General features: G+C 36.8%; 2 protein-coding genes across 5 annotated transcripts in view; one reads left to right on the top strand and one right to left on the bottom strand.

The window, feature by feature from the left end:
- CCPG1 (cell cycle progression 1) overlaps positions 1-6,983 on the bottom strand; it is a 40,847-nt gene extending 33,864 nt beyond the window's left edge. The window contains exon 1 of one of the 4 annotated variants that reach the window (XM_078079313.1): positions 6,788-6,983. The gene's annotated coding sequence lies outside the window, so the exon portion shown is untranslated. The remainder of the gene's footprint in view (positions 1-6,787) is intronic. The other 3 variants (XM_078079314.1, XM_078079315.1, XM_036078265.2) reach the window with 3 other exon arrangements.
- On the top strand, positions 6,970-19,271 carry PIERCE2 (piercer of microtubule wall 2). The gene is made up of 3 exons (XM_078078991.1): positions 6,970-7,105; positions 8,560-8,627; positions 18,924-19,271. Exons 1-3 carry the CDS (start codon positions 6,970-6,972, stop codon positions 19,269-19,271), a joined length of 552 nt encoding a protein of 183 aa, XP_077935117.1.
- Positions 19,272-19,700: the final 429 nt, after the last annotated feature.

The following is a 19,700-nucleotide window of genomic DNA, read 5'->3' as shown; positions in this document are numbered from 1 at the left end:
CAGGAATCACAACCTCCGTTAAACTTCATAAACATGAAGTTACAAAAGACTTTGAATATGTCATCTTTTGTTTGCCTTGTGAAAGACCTGCATTAATATAAGGCTTCATAAAACTTTAAGACCACCTGGTAAAATAGGGCTAAAGATTTTTTTTTTTTTAAAGATTTTATTTATTTATTTGACAGAGAGAGACACAGCGAGAGAAGGAACACAAGCAGGGGGAGTGGGAAAGGGAGAAGCAGGCTTCCCGTGGAGCAGGGAGCCCGATGCGGGGCTCGATCCCACGACGCTGGGATCATGACCTGAGCCGAAGGCAAACACTCAACGACTGAGCCACCCAGGCGCCCCTAGGGCTAAAGATTTAAACGTACAAAATGAAACCACAAAAAGACTCAAAGACAATGGAAAATAGCTTTATAATCCTGAGGTGAATATGATCTTTTTCTAAGCTTTACACAAAACCCAGAAATTGTAAAGGAAAAGATCTTATATAAAAATCATACACTTGTTTGCCAAGTCACTATATAAGGGAAAAATATCTGTGACATGTATGAAAGAGTTTTCAAAACACTTCAAGTGCACCAATAAACCAGTAAGAAAAAGGTTGAAACACTGAGTGGAAAATTTAGCAAGCAGGGCACATGGGTGGCTCAGCCAGTTACGCAGCTGCCTTCAGCTCAGGTCATGATCCCAGGGTCCTGGAATCAAGTCCCGCATCAGGCTCCCTGCTCAGCAGGTAGCCTGCTTCTCCCTCTGCCTGCTACTCCCCCTGCTCGTGCTCTCTCTCTCTATGAAATAAACAAATAAAATCTTTTAAAAAGGAAAAGTCTTTGAGAAAATCTTACATATAAAAAAAAATTTGAGCCAGGAACATACTCAAACAATTTATAGAAGACACAAAAATAACTTAAATACTGAAAAAATGCTCAAACCTACTACCAAATAACACAGAGAGAAGCAAAATTATTTTAATGCCTAACCAATTAACAAAGACTAAACAGGTAAGTTAGATAAGATATGGGAAAATAGGCATTGTAAACAGTGGAAATGTATATTATCATCCTTTCAGTGATTTTTTCTTAAGTTTTATTTAAGTAATCTCTACACCCCACCTGGGGCTAGAACTCATGACCCCTAGATCAAGAGCCACATGTTCTTCTGACTGAGCCAGCCAGGCAACCCTTCCTTCAGTAATTTTTAAGAACAAAATTTTACAGGCAGATACCCTGTGACCCACCAATTCTCTTTCATTTTCTATTCATTTCATTTCTAGGAATTTATCTGATAGAAATACTCACATGAGTATGAAAATATATACACATATATGTAAGAATGGTTGATGGAACAACTTTTATAATATAAAATTAGAAAGTGGAAGGTCTACCAAGAGTGAATTTATTAAAATTAAAAAATAGAGTAGGTCAACATGCCTTGACATGGAGAAATATCAATATATTTTAAAAAGCAAGACAAATATGTATAGTAAAATGCTATTTATATTAATCTATATGCAATACTAAAATTTTAGAGTATCTTTCAAATCTAAAAAAAAAAAAACAAAATTACATGTATCTGCTAAATTTTCAATGACCATTTATTAATTTTATAGTCAGCAGAAAAAATATTTTTTTCTAAAATAAAAGGACAAACCCAATTTTAAGTACAGTATATGACTGATACAAATCCAATCATCTTCTGGATGACCAGTTTCCTTAAGACAAGTCAAAGGGCTTAAAGGAGTCATAGAAAAATGTTTACTATCTGAGGTATGAGAAATTTACGGTGGAAAACTGACACTTTGATGAAAACAGGGCTTTGATGAGTCCACAGTGCAGTAATTATGGCATTAAGATGTGAGTCCTACGGCTGCCCTGCCTCTTGGTTACTATATTTATCATACGAGTGGATGCAAAGACAACCATAACCTATCTATAGTAAGTTGCCCTCTCCTAGTTCTGATAGAGTGGATTTCATTTAAAATACTGAAATCTATCACTAAAGATAGGTGTCTGGGGAAAAAAAAAATCTAGAACAGAGTAGTAATTTCACTTTATCCATGCCCAGAAAAAGGCACCAACAGGTTAACCTTTTGATGTAGAAAATAAATTAAGAAGTGAGTCAATACACAATTTCTTCACAAGTTTCCTTCTATGTTGTAACATCCCTCAATTGGGAAACAAAAGCAACTACTACCATATTTGAAGATAAAAGTACTCTTCTTTTGCTTCCATCTAAAAGAAGCCACACCTCTGATAAAAAGTCTGAAATGAAGTGAGTCAACAATATGAATTCAAACACTATGGGGAAATGAAGATGCCTATTAGTATGTAAACATTCCTTTCACCAGGTAGTCTCATTCTGAGAAAAAATCCTGGCTTTCCGAGACTGTTATATCTTAATTCTGGAAGAGCCTAAAAGAGCCAACATATACATAAACTTGACCAGGCTCTATACTCATTTGGGCACCATGGGCCCCTGGTGGTCCCTTTTTCCTTTTCATGAATAAATAAGTAAAACTACTGGGTTTTGCCTCTTTGTTTTCCTCTATTCTCAAATTTTTAAAAAATAATTCATTTTTGCTTCTTAAAAATACATATTTATCATATATCTACACTTTTTAATTTGCCCTAATTTTATGAAAAACAAAGGGATTTTCACTTCCATTGTTTTCCATTTTTAAAAATACCAATTAAATATACATTCATTGTTACTTTTTAGTGGTAATATTAGAAAATGTTAGTAAAGATACTGAGTTATCAACTAATCATATAAACAGCTGTTACCAACCCATGCATGATACATAACATATTCCTTTGCCTTTCACTTTCACTTATATTTACTCTCATAAAGTCCTCAGAAAAGTTTCTAAAACACTTGAATGTTCTGTATGCCCACCTTACTTAAAGTTAATCTCAAGGGTCAGATGCTGTAATAGGCAGGGCTGACTTCCCCAGAAGAAGGTGTCTAAGCTCTAAACTATTTCTGAAAGACCAATGCTTACACACACAATGTATCTCTCAGAGGACCTAGGATTTCATATTCAGTGTAGGCTATGTTATGAAATCAACTTAAAGTAACATTTTAGAACATTAAACACATTTAGAACATTAAAAACATCCACTTCCTACTGTCAGAAGTTAGACTGATGATCTTCCTTAGACTTTAGATGTGCAAAAAAAAAAAAAAAATCAAAACCAAAATTAAAAGCCCAACCATAAAAAGCACACTGCAGTTTCAGGACCTTTAATGCAGCAGAGTGCAAAGTCACAGTCAGGAGAGGGGCCAAGTTTCCTTCAACCCAGAAAAAGCCAAAAGCTCTACCAAAATATCAAATTAAGATACCATTTGTTCCATCAAACTTCCTAGTCAAAAAAGACATATCACATTCTTATCACACTTCAAATGCACAATATACTTTATGTATTGGCCTACTTATGTAAGCCAATAATACTTTGTAGGGGCAGATCACTCTGCCACTTACAAAGTGATGTCATTTTCATACCTGATTTGAGCTTCACAAATACCCCATGAAGTAAGGTAATTGGCTATTACGTACAATGTACACATGGAAACAAGACAGAGTCACAAATTATGCACTCAACATCATTAAAACATCCTGACTCCCATTCCAATGCTCTTTTTACAGTAATTTCATCATGATGGTAACACGAACCAGAAGGTTTTAGGATAGTGATTTATGGACAAATACTAAAGAAAAATTAGATTTCTGACTTCCTGTAATGAGGGAGGAAAATCTTTGACTCACTTTATTTTTTAATACTTCCTTCAAAAAACCTACCAGCCCTTAAACAAGTTTCCACACATCAGATGCCCTATAAAAAAAGAAAATCCCTAAACTTATCAGTTACTTCCAATCCTTCCTACATTATAGGGCTAAATTTCATCTTAGAACTCAAATTGAGAAACTTTTTTCAAGTTTATCTGGTGCAGTATATTGGACATGACCTTTGAAACACACTCACATCCCTAATTTGTTTTAATCTAGTCAAAACTGTAAAACTGCCAGCAAGGAAATTCTTGAAAATGTAACTTATCACATACATTATGGCAACTTCCTCACCTAACCACACATAAACATGCAAACAATCCAGCCTCTAGTAGTTCTGCATTGTTAGATGAGTCTGCATTTTCTGTTTTAAAATATCCTGGGCTTAACAGGCCTTGCTGCTGTGTCCATGTTCTTTACATGTCAGAAACTATTGCTCTAGGATCTTAACAGTTCATACTCATCTAGCTTTTTAAAATCTTTATTTAACTTAGATAAGAATACAACTACACAATCGAGACTACAATACTATGCAACCAGTTAGTAAATCAAACATGTTAATCAATTTGTTTCTTATGCCCTGTAAATGGACTCAATTACCTATTAAGATATTGAGCTAAAACAATACACAATATATACAAAATTAAAAGATCATAAAATAGTGAAAAGGAATTGAAATTTGAGGAGGAAGCAAAGCTTCAAAGAAAATAAAATACGAATACTATAGCTTGAAAAACAAAAAAAAAGCTTTAGAATGGATATTGTATTAAGACTTAATGGATACTTGGGAGTTGAGGTTAAACCTCAATTTTTCAGGACTGATAACTGCAAAAGTACATAGAATATTCCTACAGAAGACCAAGACCAATGTGACCCTTTCTTTAGGACAGAAAACAAAATATGGGCTAAATAATATGCTTCTTACCCATTCATATCCAACATATCCATAATAGAAAATAAAAGTAAGCACAATCCAAAATATCAGTACTATATAAAACATGGTACTCAAAGTGATTTAATGAAAACAAGCTTTAAAAGCCCCCATTTCGGGGCGCCTGGGTGGCTCAGTCGGTTAAGCATCTGCCTTCGGCTCAGGTCTTGATCCCAGGGTCCTGGGGTCAAGCCCCGCATCGGGCTCCCTGCTCAGCGGGGAGCCTGCTTCTCCCTCTCCCACTCTCCCTGTGTTCCCTCTCTCACTGTGTCTCTTTCTGTCAAATAAATAAATAAAATCTTTAAAAAAAAAAAAGCCCCCATTTCATCATTGCTTAACTTCTTTATTTCCACTGGCAAATGCTTACAAATAATAAATTTAAAATTCTCCTATCTCTAGATCTTTTCAGATTAATATATGCCCATCTTTTGTCACCTAATAGATTGACAGGAATAATCAACATTGCACTGCCTTAACTAAAGACTAAGCACTTCTGTCGTTGATTTTACCGTACAAAATGAAAACATTAAAATGAGATGTACAAATGCTAAGAATTATTGTCATATCTGGGGCTTTTTTTCCTTTTTAATCCAACGAATGCATTTCTTGCCCCTTCCAGACAAATAATTTACACTTAAATTAATCTGTGGATGCAGTAACAGGGGCTCTGTGTAGGTTTTTTGTTGTTGCTTATTTGCTTTTTAAAGCAATGTTTAAAGGGTCTATGGAATTGCTGCACCAGTATCCTTTTTTTAAATTAAGTTCTTTTCCTCGGAAAATACCAGAAAATATAAAGAAAAAGTTATTTATGGTTTCACCATCTGATCACTTTTGTAACTATCTTTTCAGCTTATTTTTAATAGACATGATCACTTCTGGTTCTATAGTTTCATTTACAAAATTAGAATTATATTTTCTAATCTGTTTTCATTTAAAAAGTATTTCCCACACCCTTGAATATTATTTGGGCATGATTTTTATTTAATAACTTCTTTAGAATCCTATCCTTCACTTAAAGGGTTAAAAATTACGCATTAAAATAATACCCTCACTTTCTCCTGTCCCTTCACCTTTATGATAAGAACTCGGCAAAGAATAGTAAACCATTCACACTAGCATTCAAGGTGTGATACATTGTATCCCCCTGAGAAACGTGGGATCTAGTAAGATTCAAACCTTAAACCAAAAATATGAAGCGCTAACAGAGACAGTTCAAGCACTATCCAATGGATATAACCTTACTGGAGGAGGCAAATCTAAAATTCGCAGGACTCAACAGTTACCTATTCTAGCTGCAAGAAAGCTCCACTTCGTTTTTAAATAAAGCAACTGTGAAGCAGGGCAAATTTCACCCACCCAACAAAGTACCGTAATTGACTGAGTTCGTTAAAATTGCCGCTCCCAATGGCAGAGCTGGATTCATTAAACAAAGATAAATATGTAGAGCATACAAGGAACTGTGTGGACAGCTGCTACAGTGGAGTTATCGTTTAGGAAGACCACGCTAAAGTGGGCCGGTTGAGGGGGAAAAGGATAAGGAAAGGGATCTGATCACTGTCAGCCTGGCGTATAAGCAGAAATCTCAGTTGCATTATTTAATATTTAATCTTTCTATTCCTGGCATCACGGGGCTCAAACGTCACCAAAAAAGATGGGCCGGCTGAAAAAACCGGCCGGGTGACGCACATAACATCTTACCATATGGATTCTCATCAATCAAGACCAAGAAGCGCCCCAGCCAGCCTAGTGAAGGAAGAAGGGTCCCCCCGGCCATCAGCTCCCCCAATTCCCTGGTACGCCGCTCCGGTCCGCAAGGAGGGATCGGAGGCTGCAAGACCTCCCGACCCTATGCCTCAGGGGCCGGATCACCTGGGGGGCTGCGGACTCGCGTTCCCAGACCACCCTTGAGCCAGCTCCCGCCCGGAGTCAGCCCCCGCCCGAGCAGCCCCCAGCCTCAGAGAAGACCCCGCCTCTGCCTCCGCCAGACAATTCAGCAGCGGGTGCGGGACAGGACCCCGACAGGCGGCCGAGACTCCTCTCCTGGGGTCCCAACCCGCCCAGGGCCGTACCTGAACGGGCAGCGCCACCTCCGCCCGACTGTGCAGACTGTCGCGGTGGCAGCGGTCCCAGCTCCGACACAGTGACGCCTCACTTAAAAACAACAACCTGCTCGCTGGCGTCCGTAGCCGGGAGGCGGCGGCCGGCGGGGCGCCGCAGCGCATGCCGGAACTCGTAGTCCCTACCTCTCCTCATGTCGGGCACGGGAGGAGGGAAGAACTACGACTCCCGAAGAGGAGCGCAGCCCGCCCTGGCTTGGCGGCAGGAAGCTAGGCGGGGCGGCAGCGATCCCCACAACATCCGGGCCCCGGCGCTAGAGAGGCTCCGCGGTCAGTTGCCATGGAGACGGGCTGCTACAACCACTCTAAAGGATTCGCGGTTTCACCCCGAGGGCGGCTCCCTGGATTAGGCGGATTAGTTGATACGTATTGATCTAGCGGACCGTTCACGATTTCTTTGCGGCTTTAATTGGATCTAGTAAAAAGGCTTCTCCCCAGCGCGCTCGCTGGTCTTCTTGCCATCCGCTGCCGGGAAAGACTGCGTTTGCCGAAAAAATAAAGAAGATACCGAGAATGACCGAGTACGACTGGGTGGGTGTGGGCAGAGGGCTGAATGTTTTTGACAGTTGGTATTCCTTGCTATAAATTTGGGGCACTCCGCACCGCCACTCGCCCCACCCCCCAAGAAACACCTTTCTAGGCAACCACTGGGCTACACAGATGTAAATGTGCATCGCGTTGAGCCAGAATTGCCTCTGGAAGTATAAAATGATTGGGGATGGTGTGCAACTGCGGTGATGGCTTTAAATGAGAAAAACGTACCTTGTTAATTTTACATTTTTTTACACTGTGCCTTGTTCAAAAGGATAGGAGCAAAAAAAAGAAGAAAAAGAAAAAAGAATATGATACACTTGTATTCACTTTTGGTGGAAACGTAGAAAGTTAAGGTTTAAGGTTAAACTTAAGGTCTGTCCCCCAATTGTGGCAAAAAAAAAAAAAAAAAGAAATAAGAAAAGCAATAACAAGGAGAATGATGGGACTGAGCAGAAACAAAAAGGTGCCTCAAAATTAGACTTTTGGAGGGTTTTTTGTTTGCTTTTGGTGTTGCTATAGTTAACATCACCTGTGACTACAACATCAAAAAAAAAAAAACGATTTTTTAATCTTAAAATTACAGCTCCCATAAAGAGCATTTTTATTATCTCAATGACTTGTTCTTATTTATCTTTTTAAAAATGTGTATGTGTTTATAAGGAAGAAGTTTGAAAAGTCACAGTGGCTTGGCTTTCTCTAATTCCAGGGGAGTCTGAAAATTACATCAGTGAGAAAGCTAATACCATCTCTTTGTAGATTTTTATTCTTTTCAAGGCACTTTCACAGTCTAATTTTTTAAGACCGTCAATTTTAGAAGAATCATTTACAATTTTAATTAACTTTTTTATCCTTAAGTAAATAATATTTGCTGATCCTATGTGTAACCTGGCAGAGCATTTAAAATAATCGTTTTATTATTCTTTGTATAAGGCTGTTTGTTTTTAATTGTATTAATTTGAATTCTACATTTTAAGAATATCAGATTTGAAGAGGGTGAAACCCAAATAAGAAAACTGCAGTGACCTATGACAAAAAGTAAAAGCAATGAGTATTTTGTTTCTAAGTCTGTGAACATTTGTGAATTATCCTGGAAGTCAAAAAGATTCAGGTAGACCCTAACATTTCCTGATTATATGGTACAAATTATGCCAACAAAGTTTATCAGCTAATTTGTCTTCTGTTTTGACTAGATTTGGTTTACTGTATTACATTTTGGGCCAAAGATGACCAGAAGGTAGTAGAAGGTGATTTGATGAGAGTCAGTCCTCTGTGACTGAGGCTGCCGTGGGCAACCTGACTGGGTATCCATAAAGTAAGTTAGGGTTGGTACTTTTTCCTACAAATCACAGGGGAGCCATCTTCCACCTACGAAGCTTTCCCTGTACTCCAGAAACCTAGACATTTTGAGAAAACCTGACTTGTTGAGATACCATAGGATTCTGGTGACTTGCTATTATCCAGTGTCTGTGCTCTTGATATTTAAAACAAATTAATTGGCAGTGTCACAAAGAAGTAGCAAGATCTGATGAGTTCTACTTCCGGCTTTGCCAGCTTCCTGCAAGAATATGAATATGAAGTATTAGTCAACTGTACTATACTAATGTAGAGGTATTAACCTGTAAACTTCAGAACGGAATCTGGAACATCATCCATATGCATTGAGATAAACCTGAAAGAAAATGGTAAAAACTAATTCCATGTATATAACAATTTATCACTTACATCCAGTTTTCTTTCATTTTATCTCCAAAACCACAAGAATTATGACAGGTTTTTTGTTTGTCTTGCTTTGTTTTTACCAATTTACAAATGATACACAGAGGTGAAATCCTGGTAAGGGATTGGAACCTAAGTCACAGTTGCTGACTGGTGCTACTCCAACAACACTCTATTGATATTCATTCAAATCTGAACAAAGGAAAAGAAAGTGGATTAACTACTTCATATTTCCAGAATTGGGCTCAGCTTTCAAAACAAATTAGGTTCCTGACCTTGAGAAACTTAACTTGGCAAGATATTTAGTAGAATAAACCAGGAATTCAGGACAAGCTCAGTTATGCTAAAGAGGAACCTAACTAATCTGACCCAAATTTGAAACTCAAAAAGGTTTTATCCTCCCTTAAGTCTGACACAACAGCACTGTAAACATTCTTATCTTCATTCTAGAGGAAGAAATTGAGATTATGTTACTAGTATTAAAGATTTAGAATTCATAAAGGGCTCAGCTTCATGAATCACAAGAATCTACTCTAGAATCTTCAAAGAAAAGGCACTTTAATGCATGTAAACAATCTTCTATTTAATACAACCTTAAAAGATCAGTTACTGTACACTGCCAACTACCATGAAGTTATTTAGATATAATAATGTAACTTCTAATCTGGAAGGATTTAAATCTTAAGTATTACCAATATTTTTAAGTACTGCCAAATTTTTTTGTTGTATTTTTAACTACCAAATTTTTTTGCCTAATTGGACACCACAGAACACACTTATTAAGAGCTTCTTATCACAAATGAGGGGCCGTATCATGAGTAAATCCACACATCCCTTTATACTTTTTGAATAACAAAATCAGTTCTGTTAAAAAGAAAAACAGGGGCCAAGGTGGAGTCACTTGTCCCCAGGACAGCAAAGGAAGATTTAATTGCACTTTCAACCTCTCCAGGAGAGGAATTTTAAGCCAATCAATCTGGAATTTTCTTGTCAACACCAATGAGGTGATCTGTTACCTGGGCCTGCCTTCTCCCTCCCCCAAAGGCAAACCAGGGGATCTGCTTGATAAGAACCTCTGTCCTTGGGGCACCTGGGTGGATCAGTCCCTTAAGCCTCTGCCTTTGGCTCAGGTCATGATCCGAGGGTCATGGAATTGAGCCCCACCTCAGGCTCATTGTTCAGTGGAGAGCCTGCTTCTCCCTCTCCCTCTTCTGCTCCCTCTGCTTATGCTGCTTTCTCTCTGTCAATAAATAAAATAAATAAAATTAAAAAAAAAAAAAGAACCTCTGTCCTGCCCCCTAAGGGGAAATTCTATTGGATATTCTTTCCTGCTTTGTCAACGATTAGTTGACCATAGAGTTGAGGGTCCATTTCTGGGTTCTCTATTCTGTTCCATTGATCTATGTGTCTCTTTTTGTTTTTTAATATTTTTTAAATTTAAATTCAATTAAATAACATATAATGCCTCAGAGGTAGAGTTCAGTGATTCGTCAGTCTTCTGTAATACCCAGTATCCTTATATCACATGCTCTCCTTAATGTCCATCAACCAGTTACCCTGGCCCCCAGGTTACCCTCCACTCCAGCAAACCTCAGTTTGTTTCCTATGATTAAGAGTCTCTTATGGTTTGTCTCCCTCTCTGATTTCATCTTGTTTTATATTTCCCTCCCTTCCCCTATGATCCTCTGTTTTGTTTCTTAAATTCCACATATGAATGAGATCATGATAATTGTCTTTGTCTGATTGACTTATTTCACTTAACATAATACCCTCTAGTTCCAACCACGTCATCACAAATGGCAAAATTTCATTTTTTTGATGGCTGAGTACTATCCTATTCTATACACACACACACACACACACACACACACACACACACGCATCTTCTTTATCCATAGTTTGGCTATGGGGACATTGCTGCCATAAACATCGGGGTGCACGTGCCCCTTCAGATCACCACATTTGTATCTTTGGGGTAAATACCCCTTAGTGCAATTGCTGGGTCATAGGGTAGCTCTATTTTCAACTTTTTGAGGAACCTCCATACTGTTTTCCAGAGTGGCTGCACCAGCTTGCATTCCCACCAACAGTGTAGGAGGGTTCCCCTTTCTCTGCATCCTCGCAACATCTGTCATTTCCTGACTTGTTAATTTTAGCAATTCTGACTGGTGTGAGGTGGTACCTCATTGTGGTTTTGATTTGTATTTCTGCTTCATTTATCCTAGCAGGTAGAGCCTCCATTTTTTTATTGCATCTCATTAATAGTCTTTTTTATTTCAACTTGATTAGATTTTTGTTCTTTTATTTCTCCAGAAAGGGATTCTCTGGTGTCTTCTATGCTTTTTTCAAGCCTAACTAGTATCTTTATAATCGTTATTCTGAACTCTAGTTCCAACATCTTACTTATGTCCATACTGATTAGGTCCCTGGCAGAAGTACTGCCTCTTGTTCCTTTTTTTGGAGATGAGTTTTTCTGTCTTGTCATTCTGTCCAGAGAAGAATGGATGAACAAGAGAACAAAATACTAAAATGTCAACAATGACCCCAGAGAAATATACGCTAAACAAATCAGAAGAGACCCGAAACCAAAAATAAATAAATAAATAAAAATAAAATAAATAAATAGGAGAGAATAAAATCAGGTAGGTGAGTAGAATAGAGAAATACACTGGATCCTGTGTGTATTTTGGTCTTTTTGTTAGAAAACTAGATCCCAAAATTGTAAAGAAAGAAAAACATATGTGTACAAAAATAAAATTAAATATAGAGAAAGGACAGAATGTAAGGGTAAAAATGAAAATTAAAAGACAAAAACAACAACAGAAAAAAGGAATATAAACAGCAGGTGAACAGAACAGAGTATCCTGGGTACATTTTGGTCTGTTTGTTAGAAGAAAATACATCCCCAAATTGTAAAGAAAGAAAAACTTATGTATATATATAAATAAATAAAATTAAATACATTGAAATGATAGAATGTAACCATAAAGATGAAAATAAAAAAAAGAAATTAAAAAAATGAGAGAATATGATCAGACAGGTGAAGAGAACAGAGCAATACAATAGATTCTGGGTGTGTTTTTGTCTGTTTGTTAGAAGAAACTGCATCCCAAAATTGTAAAGAAAGAAAAACATATATATACAAAAGTAAAATTAAATACAATGAAAGGATAGAATGTAACTGTAAAACGTGAAAATTAAAAGAAACTTTAAAAAAGAGCTGATAAAATAAGAAGTTGATTGAAAAGGAAAGAGAAAAAAATTAAAATTGAAAGACTCTAAAGACTCATGAGAAGAAAACCATGAATTCTATATACTATTTTGCCCTAGCGCTAGAGTTTTTCAGTTCTGTATGATTGTTAAACTTGGTCTTAGCTGACTGTTCTTGCAGATATTGGTCTCCAATTCTCTGGTGTATTTGCCCTGGGTGGAATTGCATTTAGCCAGGGGGCCAGGCTAAGTAATCTGCTCTGGTTTGCTTTATGTGCCTTTTTTTCTCTTAAGGCTTTCCCTGCCACTTGAGAGGATGAGAATGAAAATGGTGGCCTCCCCATCTCCAGCCCCATAACTGGAAGCTCAGGGCCCTACTCCTCAGTGCACCTTCAGGGAAAAGCAGTCAGTCACTCCTGTCTCCCTGGTCTCCGTCTGCACTCTGTGCTCACCCAGCCTGTGACCAAGCGTTTCTATCTCAGGCACATGACTCTGTTTCGAGTCTCCAAACACTGCAGACTCTGCAGTGTGCACCTGCACAGCTCCTTCCAGGGAAGGGTGGGGGGGGTCTCACCGTGGTTGTACCGCTTGCTGGGGCCCTGCTTGAAGAGCAGTCGCCTGACTGTGTTCATGGTTTATGGCAACTCCGAGCTGAGAGCCCACTCTTGGGCTCACTGATTGCAGCTGGCTTCCCCACTCCAGTGCCTGGGAAATCTGCCGCACTCAGGCACCTTTGTTTTTTTTTTGTGTGACCCCGGGGATCCTGAGACCACACTGTCCCACCTAGGATTCCACCCCACTTCCCCACCTAAGCGCTTTTCAGGCAGGGATGTCCCTCACCAGAGCAGACCTCTAAAATTCCACTCTGCTGCTATATCACTTTCCAGTAGCCTGCTCAGAAAGGCTCCCTTCCCCTCCCCTCCATGGTTACCTTCCAATATATCACCTCGGATTCACTTCTCCCCACCTCCTACCTTGCAGAAAGTGGTCGCTCTTCTGTTTGTAGAGTTGCAGTGATTCTTTTCTTAGATTCCCATTTGAGTTCACAGGTGTTCAGAATGATTTGATAGCTATCTAGCTGAATTCCTGGGACCGGACAAAACTAAGGTCTCCTACTCCTCTGCCATCTTGGACCTTAATCCCTGAAACAATCTCTTCTCTTGCTAGTAACTTATCCTTCCTATGAAAACCTTCCATTTGTACCACTCAGGATGCTGTCTGATTCGTGAGTTGCTTAATAAAGCCAATTAGATCTTCAAATTTACTTGCTTGAATTTTGTTTTTTAACAGTCGCTATTGCTACATTTGGAAGTTCCTGATATCCGAGTCCTCAGATTAGGAAACAAAACCATCTAATCCATCTCCTTTATTTTATATTTATAGACAGATTTTATATTTATATCCTTGTAAAATAATTTCATCAAAGTCACATAGCTATTAGTGCCAATATCAGAACGCAGAACTGGTGACACCTAATAGATGCTTTTTACAACTCTTACAGCAGAAGATACGCAAATACCAACAAGATTCCCAATTAGTCTGCTTGACATGTTCTTGTATAAGCCATGCAGGTATGATTATGGCCTTCTCTCTCCCCACACTCCTTTGCCTATCTCCCAGAGGCCTCTTTAACTCCTAGCCACATCTTTCATAACAAGTGTGTGTAGCCAGTACTCACAATGTCATGTAGGGCTCAGCAGCTTGAGCATCACCTGGGACTTTGTTAGAAATGCAGAATCTTGGCCCTACACCACACCTGAGTCAGAATCTACTTTTTAACCAGATTCCTGTGTATTTCATATGTACATAAAAGTAAAAGAAGCACTGTACAAAAGAACACTACTATGGATAAAGGACTTCTAGTTTCAGATAACTTCTGAGGGTTATTGGTAGGTAAGATTTTGTTTTTGATTAGCAAAGCCAAAGGAATGAAGTGGGCCCTAAAGGTGGCAGGGTCAGTGGTAGCTGGAGGTTCTAGCAAGATAAATATTCATAAAATAATGGTCTAATTCCCAAGAACTGAGCAGTGAAGTTTTTCTCAGGCCAAAGATTAAGGCTCTCAGCTCAATATACCAAGACAATAGAACAATAAGTAAACACCTCAAACCTTTGTCAATTAAAATGTCAATCTTTAAAGAAATGGATAGTTAACATGGAAAACTTGAGGAAAAAAAGACCAGCAATCTCATCTCTAACAGCTATGTTTGTAATAGGGTAATTCATAATAAGAAAAAGGCTTTTTCCCCTTATGCAAATACAGCAGCAAATTAAGCACTCTTGGACTGGATTTTCAAGAAGATCCAAACAATTTCTCAAAATTACTGAAAGAAGCTCTTCTGAAAAGTTACTTTGCCTTATGATTGTCATTAAGGCAAAGCATGAGAACATAATATACTACTCTATGATATCACTTCATTTTATAAACTGTATGTTTACAAACTTTATAATTTCTATGGAATAAATGATACTTTTAAAAGATGATATTTAAAAAGAACAAATAATCCAGGCTCCCTTATTTTACAAACAGAAAACTGAAGTATAGACAATCAGATTTACCCAAATTCTCACATTCCCAGCAAGTCCAGGAGACTACAACCTGGGTCTCATAACTCCAGTGCTCTTTTCATTAAACTTGATTCAGATTTTTAAATCCCTTAATCACAGAAAAATAATTCCAAAAAGTTTATTAAGGACACTGTTCAAGTAGAACATTAATAGTTGACTAAAGAGTTGATTGAATATGGTTTTATAGTACTGTTAAATGAAAAGGTAGATTTTAGGGATGTTATTCCAGGGAAAACATTTTAACTCAGGTTCATTTCAACTTGTGACACCTTTTTATTTTTCAAGATTATAACCAGCCACAAGTACAGTTAAAACATGAGTAGATATAAGATGGTATATGTATGTTCTTACTTATGGTTCTTACATATATTTATGATATTCCCAACTAGAAACACAAGCAAAATTGAGTTTATAAAGGATTAACCACTGCAAGTCTATCAGAAAAAAAAAAAAAAAGCTATCTGTTACAATCTCAAAATGAAGGTTATTAAACAAACAAACAAACAAAATCTATAGTACCAGAATTTAGGCAATCCCATCAGGTTGGAATTATACTGAGATAATTAAGCCAGGGCAGGGTTAATATTCATCTTCACCAATGTAAACTGAGGAAGAAACATAACTATTTAAGAAACTATTTTCAAGTACTTAATTTGTATATTTGGCATAAACAATATAATCAAAATTATCATCCATTTAACCAGTACATGTTTCAGTTCTTTTATAAGTAATGTTGTGGACTGAATTTTTACTACAGTTAAGTTTCTTAGTATAGACTTAAAAACTAAAATTTCAGGATTCAAAGTCATTAACAGTTTTTAGTTCTTCATACATTTCATTAATTTTTTTAAATGGGGTTACATTAATTTACCTGACAATCATCAATACAAAGTGCTCTTTCACTGCCAAATTGGGTATGGGTTTTCATTTACATTTTTTAAAATACAGTTATGTTTCCTACCAAGATACAGTTTATCTTTTAGAATAGTTATCTTTGCTTCATCAGAGTTGCAATATTTTGCCTATCATTTTTTACATAGGAATAAAAATGTTTATGAGTTAAATACATTAATCCTTTGTCATTCTTTCTAGGTAATGTTCCCAGTCTGTGGTTTACCTTTTAATTTTGGTTAACTGTATCTTCAGGTATAAATAGGACAATTAAATACCTCAATCCCTTCCTTTATAATTTCTTTTGTCACTTTTAAATTTATAATGTCCTCCTTTCTCAGAGGGTTAAAAATACCTTTCTCCTAGTTTCTGGTTTTTCTATAATGTGATTTTTAGTCAGTGTGTATTTAATTCATCTGAAGTTTATTTTGATATTTGAAGGCGAAGATATATATTTTTGAAAATAGCTAGCTAGTTTCCCAACATCATTTACTGAGTTGGTTTCCTATATGTTTGTCTTCGATATAATAAATTATAGGCCTTAGGAATTTTGTATTATTCATCACTGCATTTCCAACATCTAACAATGTGTGGCACACAGTAGGCACTCAATAAGTATTTGCTGAGTCAATGAATGAGTGATAAATAGTTTATATAGTCTGTTCCATTTGAATTCTCTCATCTTCATTAATGAAGCTTGATGTTTTTAATAGACTTGGCTTTACTAAGGATAAAGCATGTTATATGCATGTGCTAGAAAGCTATGTGCACTTTTGCATCCATTCTTTTGAATATCTTGCTCCCTTGCATCCCCAAATAGCTAAATTACTTGTAAGTATCAATTAAATTATATGTATATATACACATATTTAATTTATATATTAAAAAGTGTAGTAAGTTGCACCACCAGCTACCCAATGTTTGTCCAGAACCCTAGTAGTCATCCTTGATCTGTCCCTCATCACCACCCACATTCAATTAATCACCAGACCCTGTGAATTCTTCCAAAATATATTTCAAATTTGTTTACTTATCTCCCTCTCTATACCACCACCCTACTATAGATCATTGTCATCAGTCACTTGGACTGCTGTAGCTCCTTTCTACATCCATTCAAGGCTCTGACAGCAGCCAAATTAATTATACTAAAACTCGTTACTTAATGACATGCATCTCCTTAGTACCCTTCAATAGCTTTCCATTGCTTTTACCATAAAGATCCATATTTTTAACAGAGTCAACAAGACCCTTCAGGATCTGGCCTCTGTCCCTTTATTCTCATCTCAGTCATTTTCACCCTAACTTACTTGACTTTGGCCATGCTGAGTTTATCTTTGTTCCCACTTCTATCTTCTCTGGCCTTCCAGTCTTAGATTCAATGATACTTCACTAAATTGGCCTTTCTTAGCCTCCATACTAGGTTAGAACCCTCTATAAATTTTCATAAATATCTTGTATTTTTTTTTCTCCATAGGACTTACCACAATTGTAATTATTAGTTGTGTAATTATTTGCTTAATGGTTATGCCGACAAGGCTAAAATCCCTAAATGTTTTTTTCTTTTCATTCTAGAATTCAGCAGTATGTCCTCTTCTAGCTATGACTTCTTGCAGATTTTCTCCATGATTTACAAATGTTTTTATAAATTCTCATGATTCCAGTACAGGATTTTTAAAAGCTATTTTATACGTACTTTTGATAAGTTTACTTTCTACAGATATTATGTCATTTAATGAGGATTAGCCACTGCCCTCAAGAGAACAGAATTCCTGAAAAAGTGAAGTGGACGTGCTTTTTTGTTTTGTATTTTTCCAGGTTTATTGAGATAAAATTGACATATAACAGTGTGTACGTTTAAGGTGTATTACACGATTTCTTGTATGTATGTATTGTGAAATGGTTAGCACAATAAGGTTAACACATTCATCACCTCACATAATTAAAATTATTTTTGTGCTGAGAACATTTAAAATCTACTCTCTTAGCAACTTTCAAGTATATAATAAAGTATTGGTAACTATACTCATCATGCTGTACATTAGATCCCTTGAACTTATTCTTCTTATAACTGGAAGTTTGTACTCATTGACCAACACCTCTCCATTTCCCCCACCCCCTGAAAACCATCATTCTTCTGTTTCAATGAATTTGACTTTTTAAAAATTTTAGATTCATATATATGTGAGATTCTAGTATTCTTTGTCTGACTTAGTTCACTTAGCATAACGCCCTCCATGTTTGAAATGGCAGGATTTCCTTCTTTTTATGGATGATTAATATTCATGTGTGTATGTATACGTGAGAATATAGTATGCTACATCTTTATCCATTCATCCATTAATGGACATATCTTGGCTATTATTGTGAATAGTACTGCAACGAACATGGGGGTGCAGATATCCCTTTGAGATAGTGATTTCACTTCCCAGAACTGGGATTGCTGGATCATATGGTAATACTAATTTTAATTTTTAATGTTTTGAGGAATCTCCATACTGTTTTCTATAGTTGCTCCATCAGTTTGCATTCCCACCAACAGTGCACAAGTGTTGCCTTTTCTTCACATCCTCACCAACACTTGTTATTTGACACTAGCCATTCTAACAGGCATGAGATGATATCTCATTGTCGTTTTAATTTCCATTTCTCTCTGATCATTAATGATGTTGAACACCTTCTCACGTTCCTGGTGACCATCTGTCAGTCTGATCTGGAAAAATGTCTATTCAGGTCCTCTGCTCGTTTTTAATCAGATTATGTTTTGCTATTGCTTTGTATGAGCTCCTTGCATATTTTGGATACTAACCCTTTATCAATATTGTTTGCAAATATTTTCTCCCATTCTGTAGGTTGTCTCTTCATTCTGTTGATTACTTCTTTTGCTGTGCAGAAGCTTTTCAGTTTGATGCAGTTTCGCTTATTATTTTTGCTTTTGTTGCTTACACTTTGGGTGTCATATCCAAAAAATCTATGCCAAGAACGACATCACAGAGCTTTCCCCTGTGTTCTTTTCTTGGAGCTTTGTGCTTTCAGGTCTTATATTTAAGTCTTTAATTCATTTTGAGTTGATTTTTGTGAATGATATGTATAAGATAGGGTTGATGCTAACTTTAGTTTTGTTTTTTTTCCAAAATTTTATAATTGAGAATAATTTGATGTGTTTATATTTTAGGACAAGAAATGTGCTTCAGCTTCAAATTCAGGCACAGAAGTGAAACCTGAACAAGTTCCTCCTTGTGTGAACCCTGGCAATCCTGTGTTTTCATGTATGTTGGACCCAAAGACACTCCATACAGCTACCTCACTATCAAAACCTAAGATGATTATGTATAAAACCAATTCATGTAATTATGGTGAATTTTTACCTATGCCACAGTTTTTTCCCTGCAGTTATACTCCAAGGGAGCAAGTATTTTCAAGCCATATTAGAGCTACTGGATTTTATCAAAATAACTCTCTAAACACTACACCTGATAGAACCAGAACCCTTGATTTTCCTAATTTTCAACATACTCTATGAAAATATATTCCTTTGTATATTTAAGAGAAAATATACTCAGGAAAAATGAGTTTTAAATCTAAGGCTGGAATACCTAACTTGGAACATAGAAGTATTTGAATTAGTTAAAAGAATACCTTTAAGAAATAAAGCATTTGAACTGATAACTGAACGAAAATAAAAATGTGTTCAAAATAGAATAAAAAGTAGACATGTTTTAGTACATCTTGGCTTTATTTAGTACATGTTCTCCAAAAGTTTCAAAAGAAAAGAAACAGTTTCAAAAGTTTAAGAAACAAAACAGGATCATAGGGGAAGGGAGGGAAATATAAAACAAGACAAAATCAGAGAGAGAGACAAACCATAAGAGACTCTTAATTATAGGAAACAAAGTGAGGGTTGCTGGAGGGGAGGGGGTGGGGGAATGGGGTAACTGGGTGATGGACATTA

The sequence above is a fragment of the Halichoerus grypus genome, chromosome 8 (genome assembly GCF_964656455.1).
Source record: "Halichoerus grypus chromosome 8, mHalGry1.hap1.1, whole genome shotgun sequence".
Classification (NCBI taxonomy): Eukaryota; Metazoa; Chordata; class Mammalia; order Carnivora; family Phocidae; genus Halichoerus; species Halichoerus grypus.
Note: the sequence above shows the minus strand (reverse complement) of the source record. Positions and strands in the feature narration are given on the sequence as shown.